The following is a 13782-nucleotide window of genomic DNA, read 5'->3' as shown; positions in this document are numbered from 1 at the left end:
AAGGCTATAATGGGTCCCTTATTTTATTTTGTGGAACCATTGGTCAATGATTAATTATTTTATTTAAGAACCAAGTTATTAATACCTTATTTTGGGATAAATATGTAACACTTTGGCAGTTGGCACCTTTTAAATATTGAGAAGTGTATTAAAAACTAGGGTTATTTAAGAAGAATGCCAAAATGAGGAACAAACTTAACTCACAGTTCACTCGGGCCAAAATTTAAGTCGCATGACAAAATTATTACCAATCGCTCGACAATTATTAATTTATTATCGTGTGCTTGGTGGTTCTTGTCGAGTATTAATCAACTGAGATGCAGCCTACACCAGCAACCTAAAATCTATCATCTGCAATCTAAAATTTGCATATGTATTTGCATCAGTCGAACTCTTAGCAAGAATGCTTAGTTTTTTTCTCGTTTCTAGACGCGTTCATGTGCATAGAATAACCTTTAGCTTAGTTTTTTTTAGATGGATTTTCAATTAAAAATATTAAATTTTTTATCTTTGAAAGTAGTTGACATTAAAAAAAATAAAAAAAAAAATTCCAGCCAGTGGATAGAAAAAACTTCAACATTTTGTCGTCTTAGTTTGAATCCCTTTCTTGATAGAGAGGTTAGTCTAGCAAATATTTTGTCGCCTTATATGGTATGTGATTTGTGTATTCTCAGCTAACAAATTTTCCTTCATCAAATTGTATACTTTTGCATGGATCCAAAGGTTCTGGTCCAAACTCCACAGTCTTTAGGCCTACTTATAAATAAACCACGAGTGAGATAAGAGCAGCACTGGGCTGCCATTGAAGCCTATTCCCTCACTTTCTGCATTTCTCAGAGGTTGTCAAATGGGCATCACTAGCAAAAACCCAGCCTCTGTATCCCTTTTTTTCTCATTCGTTTTCATTGTCTGCTCTCTTGCTCTGTGCTGCTCTGCCTCCACAAGTTCAATCACACAAGGGCAAACTGTAAGAGACGGCGAGAAATTGCTGTCAGACGGCCAAAACTTCGAACTGGGATTCTTCAGCCCCGATAATTCATCGTCACGGTACGTGGGAATATGGTATGCGGACATTCCTGGGTGGTCAACCGACTCAGTCATATGGGTCGCGAACAGAGAAAGCCCAATTTCTGATAAAGCTGGGGTCTTGACAATCGGAGGCGACGGTAATCTGGTGGTTTTAGATGGAAATAACAGAGTAGTCTGGTCGAGTAATGCTTCTTCAGTCTCAAAGAACTCAGCGGCAATGCTCAAAGATACAGGCAATTTTGTTCTTTCCACCAGTGAAAGCATTTATTGGCAGAGCTTCAATCATCCAACAGATACGTATTTGCCCGGCATGAAAGTGCAGGTGGATGCTGCAGTAGGAGAGAATCCTTGTTTTACTTCATGGAAGTCAGGCAGTGACCCTTCACGAGGAGGCTATTCTATGGGGGTTGATCCTCGTGGATCACCACAGCTAGTCATATGGGAAGGCTCAGAAAGGCGGTGGAGAAGTGGGCATTGGGACAAGCAGCTGTTTATTGGTATCCCCAATATGCCAACAACCTCTTACTTGTATGGTTTTAAGCTTTCTGATGAGGAGATGAATGGAACCAGGTATTTTACTTATACACCATTGAATGTTTCTGATAAGTTGCGGTTTCGGATTCGGTGGGATGGATATGAAGAGCAGCTTAGGTGGGAGGAAGACAAGAACGGGTGGGGACTGATTCAGTCGAAGCCTAACAAGGCCAATGAATGTGAGCTTTACAACAAGTGTGGAAATTTCGGGGTTTGTAGTGCATCGATTGCTTGCTGTTGTATGCATGGATTTGAACCAAAGAATTTGGATCAATGGCATAGGGGAAATTGGTCAGAAGGGTGTTTGAGGAAGAACCCATTACAGTGTCAGAGAAATAGTACTAGTGGAACAGAGGAAAATGGTGAAGAAGATGGGTTTGTAGAGATTAGGAGTGCCAAGTTGCCGGATTTTGCAGACTTGGTTTCGCCTGTTCACAAGGAGAGTTGTAAGGAGACGTGTATTAAGAATTGTTATTGTACTGCATATGCAGATGTTCCTGGGGTTGGTTGTATGATATGGACTGGGGAGTTGCTGGATGTTCAACAATTTACAAAGTGGGGATATACGTTGTATATTCGTCTTGCGCATTCTGATTTAGGTAAGTTTTTCTTGTTGGTGGTGTTATTTCTTTTTCAAGGTTTTTTATTTTATTTTATTTTATGTTTTACAATCAACCGAAACAGCTGTACTTGATTTCTTTGAGGTTTCTGGTTTTGGTTTATTTTTTCTATACAAGAGAAATCAAGTGTAAATTGGAGCTGGAAAGTAGAGAAAATCAATTCATTATGCTATATACATGACTTCTCATGTAACATGCTTGAATTTTCTCTTCTTTCTGTGAGGAAAAAGTGAACTTATGCATTTCACAGGAAATGCAAATCTTCTGTCTTCTATGGTATATACCACATCTTGAGGCAACTAGTAGTAAGCAAGAGCAAGGCCTCAGATAATTGATTCCAAAGATTATCTCAATTCCTTTGCTTTTTTCTTTTGCCATTCTTCTTGAATTGCATTACTGTATAGTCAAATGATAGAAAGGGCCAGGATGTAGAATCGGGGTATACCACTTGTTTGTAGTAGAACTCTTCTATGTAATGGCAACCAAATGCAATCAGCTAAACTGACTTTTCCTTTGAATAATTTGGTGGTCTAAAGAGGTAGAAAATGAGACAACCACATGATATTTTTCAACAATATATAAAGTTTCTCTATTGCCCTATCTTTGTGATCTTGGAAATATTTTCACTTCTTTTCTCTTATCTTCTTTTATATATAGGTGGCAAGGAAAAATTATCTACCCTTGGGATAACAGTAATTTCTGTAGCAGGAGCAGTCTTCGTATTGCTAATATGGAAGTTGAAAGCAAAACTGAAGGTAGGATTTACATTTTCTTTCCTTTTGGTGAATGAGAGGATATACTCTTTTTTGCAACTTAATGCTTGCTGTTCCATAATATAATCTCCTTACTGTTTTATTTCTAACTTATAATTGGTATTGACTTCTTACTTTTTGTTTTAATTTTCTATATATATAGTGTTGCCTACCACTTATTCAATTTCATGGTGGAGGAGCAGTAGCAAGAGCATTGAATTCTCAGCAGATGTTTCAGGATCAGTTGACCGTTTTATGGACGGGAATCAAGTAAATGGACCTGAATTACCACTGTTCAATTTCAATTGTGTAGCAGCCGCTACAAACCACTTTTCTGAAGAAAACAAGCTTGGGAAGGGGGGATTTGGTACTGTCTACAAGGTAAATTTATATGTTCAGCATGTCTGCAAATGTTAAAGTGAGCTAAACTGTAGTAAAGATAATTGCCTCTTCTTTTTCCATTACCAGGGAAGCCTTCCAGGAGCACAAGAAATAGCTGTAAAGAGACTTTCAAGAAGGTCTTGCCAAGGCTTGGGGGAGTTTAAGAATGAGATTAGTCTGCTTGCTAAATTACAACACAGGAATCTTGTTAGACTATTGGGATGCTGCATTCAAGGAGAAGAAAAGATGCTGCTTTATGAATACATGCCAAATAAAAGCTTGGACTTCTTTCTTTTTGGTATGTTCTCCTTTTGCTAATTAAAGTATTTTTTGCATCAAAACACCTACTTAAAATTCACGGCACACATTGAAAATGTACAGATTATTATTATTATTATTAATTAGGAGTAGTTTGTCGCTAAGTAGTTCTATTATTTTTTTGTGTGGGTAAAATGCAGATCCAGCCAAGCAAGCAATACTAGATTGGAGAAAACGCTTCATGATTATTGAAGGGATTGCACGAGGGCTCCTTTATCTCCATCGAGATTCTAGACTAAGAATAATTCATCGAGACCTAAAAGCTAGCAACGTTTTGCTAGATGAAGATATGATTCCCAAGATTTCAGACTTTGGTATGGCAAGATTTTTTGGAGGGAACCAAAATGAAGCAAATACAACCCGAGTTGTTGGCACATAGTAAGTATGCCTTGTTGACACTCAGATACAATGCAACCCATCTAACTCATGTCAAATGTTTAGTAATATATCTAATTTTCACATAATCCCTAATGCAGCGGCTATATGTCACCTGAATATGCAATGGAGGGTCTGTTTTCCATAAAGTCGGATGTCTATAGCTTTGGGGTATTGCTGCTGGAGATTGTGAGTGGCCGGAGAAACACTAGCTTTCGTTCATCATCGGAACAGTGAAGCCTTATTGGATTTGTAAGTACATATACAATGTTTTAACTTTTAACTATTAAATGCCTAGCCATTACTTCTCTAATCAGTATTCAAAGACTGAAGGTACAATGGAATTCTGGAACTTTTTCAGGCATGGCATCTTTGGAATGAAAAAAGATCAGAGGACCTCATTGATCCTTCCATTGCAGAAACATGTTCCCAAACTGCTGAACTATTGAGATGCATACAAGTGGGGTTATTGTGTGTGCAAGAATCTGCAGTTTGCAGACCAACCATGTCGGCTGTGCTGTTAATGCTGGAGAGTGCAACTGCAAACCTTCAATTGCCAAGACAACCCTTATTTACTTCAATTAGGAGCTATGTGGATGCAAGATTTAGTACAAACGACGTCACGATTACAATGGTAGAGGGGAGGTGACAAATGTTTCTCCTAATCCTGCTACATGTTTACATGCTACCTATTCCATCCACTTTGTTTTTGGATATAAGCAATAATGTATTGTCCGTACTTGGCGATATAAGCAATAATAGGAAATACTCACAACAGATTTGTAATAGAAGTTGCATTTTTGGTTCGAGAATACTGTCATTCACAAATAGCATACCTCATTGGCACCACCATCCTCAACCCTTTTCCAATGTGAATTGTATGTGAAAATCACAAACGCATGACAAGCATGATATGGAAAGACAGACAAGTGATGCCACTGCCTGTGTGGCAGACTGCGTTAACATGTTTTCTGTAACAATTTTGATCAAGGTAGATACGTACTTATTTCAGCTATTAAAACAAAATTTCAAAATATAATTTTCCAAACTGTAAGAACAGACCACAGAAAACAAGTACTTTCTTTTCTCAGACTACAAGCTATAAGGTTCAAGATTTAAGCAACACAAACACATCTTAGGACTGGTATAAGTACAACATCCCGTAAATAATAGTTTACTAATTGAATATCGTTCTCTTCGTCATTTATAAAGTACATGACCTTTTTCTTTGGTCTGACATTAGAACTAGCCCCAAATTGAGGAGAGAGAGGGATTAATGATATTTCACCTTGCAAATAATTTATGCCTATCAGCCAAAGTAGGATCTTATCAATATGGCATCTTATGGTGTGGCCGTATTTATGTTTCGCTGCTAATGTAGTGATGTATATAATATATAGTACCTTGGACGAGCTATTAATTGGAAAAGATCAAATGGACCTTAGTAAGTTAGTAGAAAAGGAAAATCTGCAATTAATAGATTAAATGGACCTTAGTAGAAAAGGAAAATCTATTAACAGTTAAACTCTCAGTTTGTTATTTAATAACAATTATATAACCAAACGACGAACAATTTCTGATTTGGTTAATTTTTTATAGGTATTAGACACTAGTGAAAATTATTTGGACTGCAGCTTATTTAGGAGGTTGTTCTGAAAAGACGATGCCAATCCCCCATGAGGCCATGACCTGTACGTGCAAAAAGTTTGAGTGTGCAAATGGTGAATGGTCCCCTAATACAAACCAAGACCTCATTCGACCAAAAAAAAACCAAGACCTCGCTTTCCTGGGGCTTGGGCCTGGGTTGGGTTCCAGTACCAGGCCCATAACTCCAAATTCCAAATTTAAGTCCATTGTTACTTGCAAAGCAATGGACGACTTTTCTTGGCTTCTATATTTTTTTTTTGGCCGGGATTGACGTCTATGATTTTAAGTCTTTCAACACCCACTTTCCAAGAAAATACCCCATGTCATTTTGGTACAATATCGTCCAGAAAGAAAGTACTCTCAGAGGCCAATTTAGATTCAACTTGTACCTAACATTGATGGTCGGAGTAATATGCTATGTGCCTTCGAAATCGTTAATTTTCTAAATTACTAAATAAAGAGTATCTTTGTAAAAAATAACCAAATAACCAAATAAAAAATTATTTAATTATTTAATTGTTATTAAATATATAGAAAATTAGGATTAAATACCAAATATCAATAGTTTTTCAGTAAAGCAGCAAGACACTAATTTTTTTTTAGTTTAGGTACTAACCTAGAGTAAAATATTTTGGATTAGGTCACAAATAAGTTTGTTATACAGTTGTGACTGTCGAACAGTTACAGTTGTGACTGTTTAAAATTTATAAAAAATCAAAATTTTTAAGAGTTTCATACTTTTGATTTAGGTTTAGAGGATGAAGTCCTATAACCCAAAGACTAAATATTAAATTTTAAGCCTTGTAAATATTGAAAAAACAACAAATCAATAAAAAAGTTATGACTGTTAGACAGTCACAGCTCGATATAATCATATTTTTAAAGTTGGTACCTAAACTGAAATTTAGTACCTAAATTGAAATGACATAAATGTTTTGATAGTTGAAATGAAAAAACATTACAATTTGGTACCTAAAGTCAATGGACCTTTAAATATATGAAAGGTGAATTTAACTCGTACAAAAATTGTTTATTTATTTAAGACCAATTAAATGATTTATAATTTCGTTAACTCTTTATTGAGATAATCTTTAAAGAATAATCTAAAAAATAAACCATTTCAGTTATATAAATACACTACAAAATGCACAAAAGAAAAAAGATATAAATAAAAGATAAAGAAGGGGAAGGCACATAACATTTCTTTCAACGATCCAATTACAATTCAATTAACCATGGTGGTCCATGCATATATGCTACTTTTGTATCATCTTCAATCCATTCCAAACCTTAATTATGGGATATGCCTTCCTTAATTATGGGATATGCCTTCTTTTTTTTGGTTTCTTATCATTTATGGAATTATGGGATATGACTTGTACACAGAAAAATAAAGTTTTCACATTGAGTATGTATAAAGTATTAAAGTCCGAAAATGATGTGACGGTGACATGCAGGAAATTTTTGCAATATGGTGATTATTAGGTTTTGAAATATAGGGAAAAAAAGATTCTTTCACATTAGTAGGAATTTTTCCTGTAAGGATTGCTTGTCAAATATGGCAATCCGAAAGGGCAGCTTTTGCCTTTGAAAAGGATGGACGAAAATGAGTACTGAGTAATGAAAGTATTGTTGTTATTGGCTTATATGCACCCATCATCTTCTTTTAATGATTATCTTGTTGTTTGTGAGAGTTAAATTTTACCGGTATGAACATACATAAACACGTATTATGCCTGAGTACATGGTCAGCCACGCATTTTAGCTTATGTTACCACTTTAACTTTGACCGTGCTTGCCAAACAAGAAAAACTAATCCTATAGAGATGGGAGCAAATGGAAACAAATGTGGCACGATGTTGGGGATCAACTAACAACTGGTAAGTAGAGGGTGATCCTGTAATGATCGAGTGCCACCACTTCCTAGAGTTGGGTAAGAACATGCCCACTAACCCATCATGGAGATGATCTCCATGATGGTGCTTGGGCTTCAAGAATGAGCCAACTATAAATAGAGGAATCATGCTTCAAATTAAGGTTCGCAGTCATTTTGAGAGTCTACACATTTACTAGAACATTGAACTGACTTAGGCATTGGAGTATCTTTTGCAGGTACACCACCCTATTTCGGAGTTTGAAGGTGTGTCATAGCCGTCCAGCTTCTCAGCGTAACTTGGTAGAGGTTGGCAAATTTCTTGGAGGTGAGAAATTTTGATCCAACTCTGTTGTTTAGAGGTTGGCAACTTGGCAGTTCCATAGACACCATTTTATCGGCCCAAAAATATTAAAGACCATGAAAAGCTATAATCTCGAATGGTGGTGTCTTCTAATTGGGATCGATCCTTCAGCCCTGAGAATCTAATAGCCTCTATGTTTGAAGACAATGCAGAAAACAGTGATTGGAAAAATGTTCTTGCTTGGAGGCAATGAATAACAAGCTGATTCAGACCAAAAAGAAAAAAAAAAAAAAGGTCAAGGTGATAGTGCTATAAAATGTAGTAAGTACCTTTAGCTCTGGAATTTAGGTGTTATAATTTCAGTTAGATTGTACAATTTGAATTCAGAAGGCCTGCATATGTGGCACCTGAACTGCTAACATGTCTCTGCCTGTCCCAAGAAAACCAAACAGTTATAGGATGCTCTGTTAACAGTGCCACACCAGGTGAATTTTTCACATTTTTTTTTTCTTTTCCAGTCTATGTAGAGGTGAAAGTGAAATTGAACAAGCTTTGCCTCCTCCTGCAGTCCATGGGCTGTTAGTTGAAGACTTGATTGGGGTGGCAATAGTAATACCCCGTGATACATGCTCTTAGGCCTTTGCATTGAATCATCCTTTCTGCCATCCATGTTACTCCAGTCCAGATCTTCTCAGTGAAAGTGAAACTCTTGTAAATTTCCAACAAACATCTTGGAAGGATTATGTGACCAGGTGTTGTCTGTTTCATTTCTTTTTCTTTTTGGTAGTAGATGTTTCCCCTCTTTTATAATTCTACCTTGCGCTGTGTGATCAACGTGCGGTCAACACTGAAACATTTTACTTCAAAAAATTTACCTTCTAGCCTTCTAGGTGGTTTCCTAACCCAAAGACAGCATTAAAAAATTGAAAAAGGACTATATTTTACTGTTAATCATCACTCATGACTCATCTGGTTGAACTAGTTTGAAAATTGGACCACATGACAAGGTAATCAAGTCTAATTAAGAATTAAGAACAAAGCACTCATGTTCATAAGTTGAAGCATAATGGAACGTTCATAAAGGCTACAATGGGTCCTACTTTTTTTTTTTTTTTTTTTTGTGGGAGCCATTGGTCAATGATTATTTATTTATTTAAGAACCCATTTAATTAATTATTTACAGGGTTATGTTATTTGGGATAAATATGTAATAATTTGGCAGTTGGCAACCACCTTTGATAATAAATATATAGAAATTTGGCTCTTTAAAGCGCGTCAAATCGTCAATGACAGGTGATTATTGAAATTCAGTGTATTCCCACCTAACAAATATTCCTTAATCAAGATGTAGTCTTTTGCATGGATGCAAAGGTCTGCAACAAAACAATCACCACCAAAACTGTAACTAGTCAATGCCAAATTAATTTTTAAATGCAAGATTTTAGTCAATGCCAAAGTCTTAGGCTTGCTTATAAACCAGTCAGACAAGAGCACCACTAGGCCGCCATTGAAGCCTACTCCTTGACTTTCCATACACCCCGATATTCATTTCTACTTCTAGACCTTTTCTCTGCTAATCAATGCCTGCAATTCTCAGAGCTTGTCAAATGGGCATCACTAGCGAAAATCCAGGTTCCAAATTCCATTTTCTCTTATTCTTTTTCATTCTCTGCTCTCTTGCTCTGGCTTGCTCTGCGGCGAGTTCAATCACACAAGGCCAAACATTGAAAGACGGCGATACCTTGCTGTCAGACGACCAAACCTTCGAACTGGGTTTCTTCAGCCCGGTGAATTCTTCGTCACGATACGTGGGGATATGGTATTTCAACATTCCAGAGCCAGAGCAGTCGGTCGTATGGGTCGCAAACAGAGAAACCCCAATTTCTGATAAAGCTGGAGTCTTGACAATCGGTAGTGATGGCAATCTGGTGGTTTTAGATGGAAATAAGACTAAAGTCTGGTCGAGTAATGCTTCTTTAGTCTCGCAGAACTCAACTGCAACACTCAAAGATACAGGCAAGTTTGTTCTTTCCATCAGTGAAAGCGTTTATTGGGAGAGCTTCGATGATCCAACGGATACGTATTTGCCTGACATGAGAGTTCCGATGAATTCTACAGAGGGAGAGAATCGGTACTTCACTTCATGGAAGTCAGCCAGTGACCCTTCACCTGGAGGCTATTCTTTGGGGGTTGACCCTCGTGGATCACCACAACTTGTGATATGGGAAGGATCTAAAAGAAGGTGGAGAAGTGGGCATTGGAACAAGCAGCTGTTTATTGGTATCCCCAATATGCCAACTACATATTCATATGGTTTTAAGTTTTCTGATGAGGTGAATGGGATTAAGTATTTTACTTACACACCATGGAATGCTTCTGATAAGTTGAGGTTTCGGATTCGGTGGGATGGATATGAAGAGCAGCTTAGGTGGCAGGAAGAGAAAAACCAGTGGGAAGTCATTCAGTCACAGCCTAAAAAGAGTAATGAATGTGAGCTTTACAACAAGTGTGGCAATTTTGGGGTCTGTAGGGCATCGGATGATAGTTGTCGTTGTATGGATGGATTTGAACCAAGGAACTTGGATCAATGGCATAGGGGAAATTGGTCAGAAGGGTGTTTGAGGAAGACCCCATTGCTGTGTCAGAGAAATAGTACTAATGGAACAGAGGAAAATGGTGAAGAAGATGGGTTTGTAAGGATAAGGTCTGCGAAGTTGCCGGATTTTGCAGACTTGGTTTTGCCCGTTCCCCCGGATAGGTGTGAGGAGACATGTTTTAAGAGTTGTTCTTGTACTGCATATGCAGAAGTTACTGGGGTTGGTTGTATGATATGGACTGGGGAGTTGCTGGATGTTCAACAATTTACAAAGGGAGGAGAGACATTGAATATTCGACTTGCGCATTCTGATTTAGGTAAGTTAAACTCCCTTATTCTTTCTTCTTATTGGACTTATTCTTTTTCAAGTTGCTTTTACAATCAATCGAAATAGCAGTACTAGATTTCGTTGTCAATGTTGAGGTTTCTGGTTTTGGTTTATATTTTCGATGCATGAGAGTGAATTGTAGTTAGAAAAATAGAGGAAATCACTTCATTATGCTATATGCATGATTTTCTCAAGTAATATGCATGAATTTTTCTCCTCTTCCTGGTTTATAGGAACCTTTTATTGGATATTTTTCTAAGTTTTGTTCAATTCAATTTCTGTGAGGAAAAAGTGAACTTATGCATTTCACAGGAAATGTAACCTTCTGTCTTTTGTGGATGTATACCACATCTTGAGGCAACTAGTAGTAAGCAAGAGCAAGGCCTGAGATCATTGATTCCAAAGTCTCCTTGAGGCAAGACTGCAGCATCCAGATCATGAAAGATAATCTACATTCCTTTGCTTCTTTCTTTTGCCATTCTGTTTGAATTGCATTTTCATTTGGCCAGCTCCGCTGTGGTGATTTTTCTTTTAGTCATATCATACCCGTCATTTTTAGCCGGGCTTCAGCCTATTTTTTTTTTCCATTCATCCAAAAAACAAAAAGAAGTTATTGCTTTTCGATTTTCATGTCCTTTTATCATATCAAAGGCCAAACAAGGTTTCTTTGCTGTATATTCAAATGATTGAAAATGCAGAACGTAGCACAGAAAGGGCCAGGATGTAGAATCAAGGTACCACTTGACCACTTGTTTGTAGCAGAAATCATCTATGCACTGGCTAATTAACCAAATACAGTCAGTTAAACTGACTTTTCTTTTACATAATTTGGTGGTCTAAAGAGTATTAAAGGAGACAACTACATGAAATTTTACAACTCTATGGAACTGCTCTAATACCTTGTCTTTGTGATCTTGGAAATATTTTTACTCCTTTCCTTTTATCTCATTTTGTATATAGGTGGCAAGAAAAAATTATCAACCCTTGTGATAACAGTAATTTCTGTAGCAGGAGCAGTCTTCTTAGTCATCCTCATATGGCTAATATGGAGGTTTAAAGCAAAACTGAAAGGTAGGATTTACATTTTCCTTCCTTTCAGCGAATGAGAGAGTATACTCTTTTAGGCAACAATGTCAACTGTTCCATGAATGATCTCCTTACTATTTTGTTTCTAATTTATAGTTAATATTAACTTTTGTTTATTTTCTCTGATCTCCTTACTATTTTATTTCTAATTTATAGTTAATATTAACTTTTGTTTATTTTCTCTTTTGTATATTTAGTGTTGCCCACCACTTCTTCAATTTCATGGTTGAGGAACAGTGATATGCCAATGCTCGAAGTTAGCAAGAGCAAAGAATTCTCAGCAGATGTTTCAGGATCAGTTGACCTTTTTATGGAGGGGAATCAAGTAAATGGACCTGAATTACCATTGTTCAATTTCAAATCTGTAGCAACTGCTACAAACAACTTTTCTGAAGAAAACAAGCTTGGGAAGGGGGGATTTGGTACCGTCTACAAGGTGAGTTTATACGTTGAGCATGTCTGCAAATGTTAAAGTGAGCTCAAATGTACGAAAGATAATTACCTTTTCTTTTTCCATTAACAGGGAAGCCTTCCAGGAGCACCAGAGATAGCTGTAAAGAGACTTTCGAGAAGGTCTTGCCAAGGCTTGGAGGAGTTCAAGAATGAGATTAGTCTGCTTGCTAAATTACAACACAGGAATCTTGTTAGACTATTTGGCTGTTGCATTCAAGGAGAAGAAAAAATGCTGCTTTATGAATACATGCCAAACAAAAGTTTGGATTTTTTTCTTTTCGGTATGTTTTCTTTTAGCTAATTAAAGTATTCTTTTGCATCAAAATACTTGCTCAAAATTCAAGGCATAGTGAAAATATACAGTTGTCATTAGGAGGAGTTTGTTTTTCTAAGTAGTTCCATTTTTCGGTAAATGGCAGATCCAGCCAAGCAAGCAGTACTAGATTGGAGAAAACGCTTCATGATTATTGAAGGGATTGCACGAGGGCTCCTTTATCTCCATCGAGATTCTAGACTAAGAATAATTCATCGAGACTTAAAAGCTAGCAACATTTTGCTAGATGAAGATATGGTTCCCAAGATTTCAGACTTTGGTATGGCAAGAATATTTGGGGGGAACCAAAATGAAGCAAATACCACCCGAGTTGTTGGCACATAGTAAGTATGCCTTGTTGACACCCTGATACAATATAACCCATCTAACTCATGTCAAAAGTTTGTCACTCTAATCTTCCCAATATCCATAATGCAGTGGTTATATGTCACCTGAATATGCAATGGAAGGCCTGTTTTCAGTAAAGTCGGATGTCTATAGCTTTGGGGTATTGCTGCTAGAGATTGTGATTGGCCGGAGGAACACTAGCTTTCGTACATCAGAACACTTGAGCCTTATTGGATTTGTAAGTACATAAAAAATGTTTTAGCTATTAAATGCCTACCTGTTCCTACTCTAATTAGTATTTAGAGACTGAAATGGTGGATTGGAATTCTGAAAATTTTTCAGGCGTGGCATCTTTGGAATGAAAACAGAGCAGAGGACCTCATTGATCCTTCCATTGCAGAAACATGTTCCCAAACTGCTGAATTATTGAGATGCATACAAATAGCGTTATTGTGTGTCCAAGATTCTGCAATTTGCAGACCAACCATGTCGTCAGTAGTGTTAATGCTGGAGAGTGAAGCTGCAAATCTTCAATTACCAAGCCAACCCATATTTACTTCAATTAGGAGCTATGTAGATGCAAAATTTAGTAGAGAGGGCCACGATATAGTATCCTCAAACGATGTCACGATCACAATGGTAGATGGGAGGTGACAGATGTTTCTCCTAATCCTGTTACATGTTTATTATATGCTATTCCATCCACTATATATTGGGATATAAAGCAATAATGTATATTTTATAACTTTTGTTAGAATTCCTTCTCTATAAGATTGTGACAGGAAATAGTAAATAGTAAATACTCACACCAGAATTCTAATATAA

The 13782-nt window shown here is 36.9% G+C and overlaps 1 protein-coding gene and 1 pseudogene across 1 annotated transcript; both read left to right on the top strand.

The window, feature by feature from the left end:
* Positions 1 to 847: 847 nt before the first annotated feature.
* On the top strand, positions 848 to 4658 carry LOC147298700 (G-type lectin S-receptor-like serine/threonine-protein kinase B120; annotated as a pseudogene).
* Positions 4659 to 9242: 4584 nt separating this feature from the next.
* Positions 9243 to 13782, top strand: LOC147298699 (G-type lectin S-receptor-like serine/threonine-protein kinase B120). The gene is made up of 7 exons (XM_086241355.1): positions 9243 to 10746; positions 11718 to 11828; positions 12041 to 12279; positions 12367 to 12577; positions 12716 to 12953; positions 13048 to 13195; positions 13300 to 13782. Exons 1-7 carry the CDS (start codon positions 9414 to 9416, stop codon positions 13609 to 13611), a joined length of 2592 nt encoding a protein of 863 aa, XP_086097481.1. The 5' UTR covers positions 9243 to 9413; the 3' UTR covers positions 13612 to 13782.

This window comes from Dryas octopetala, chromosome 1, assembly GCF_963921425.1.
Source record: "Dryas octopetala chromosome 1, drDryOcto1.1, whole genome shotgun sequence".
Lineage (NCBI taxonomy): Eukaryota > Viridiplantae > Streptophyta > Magnoliopsida > Rosales > Rosaceae > Dryas > Dryas octopetala.
The sequence above is the reverse complement of the archived record's forward strand: the minus strand, read 5'-3'. Positions and strand labels throughout refer to the sequence as shown.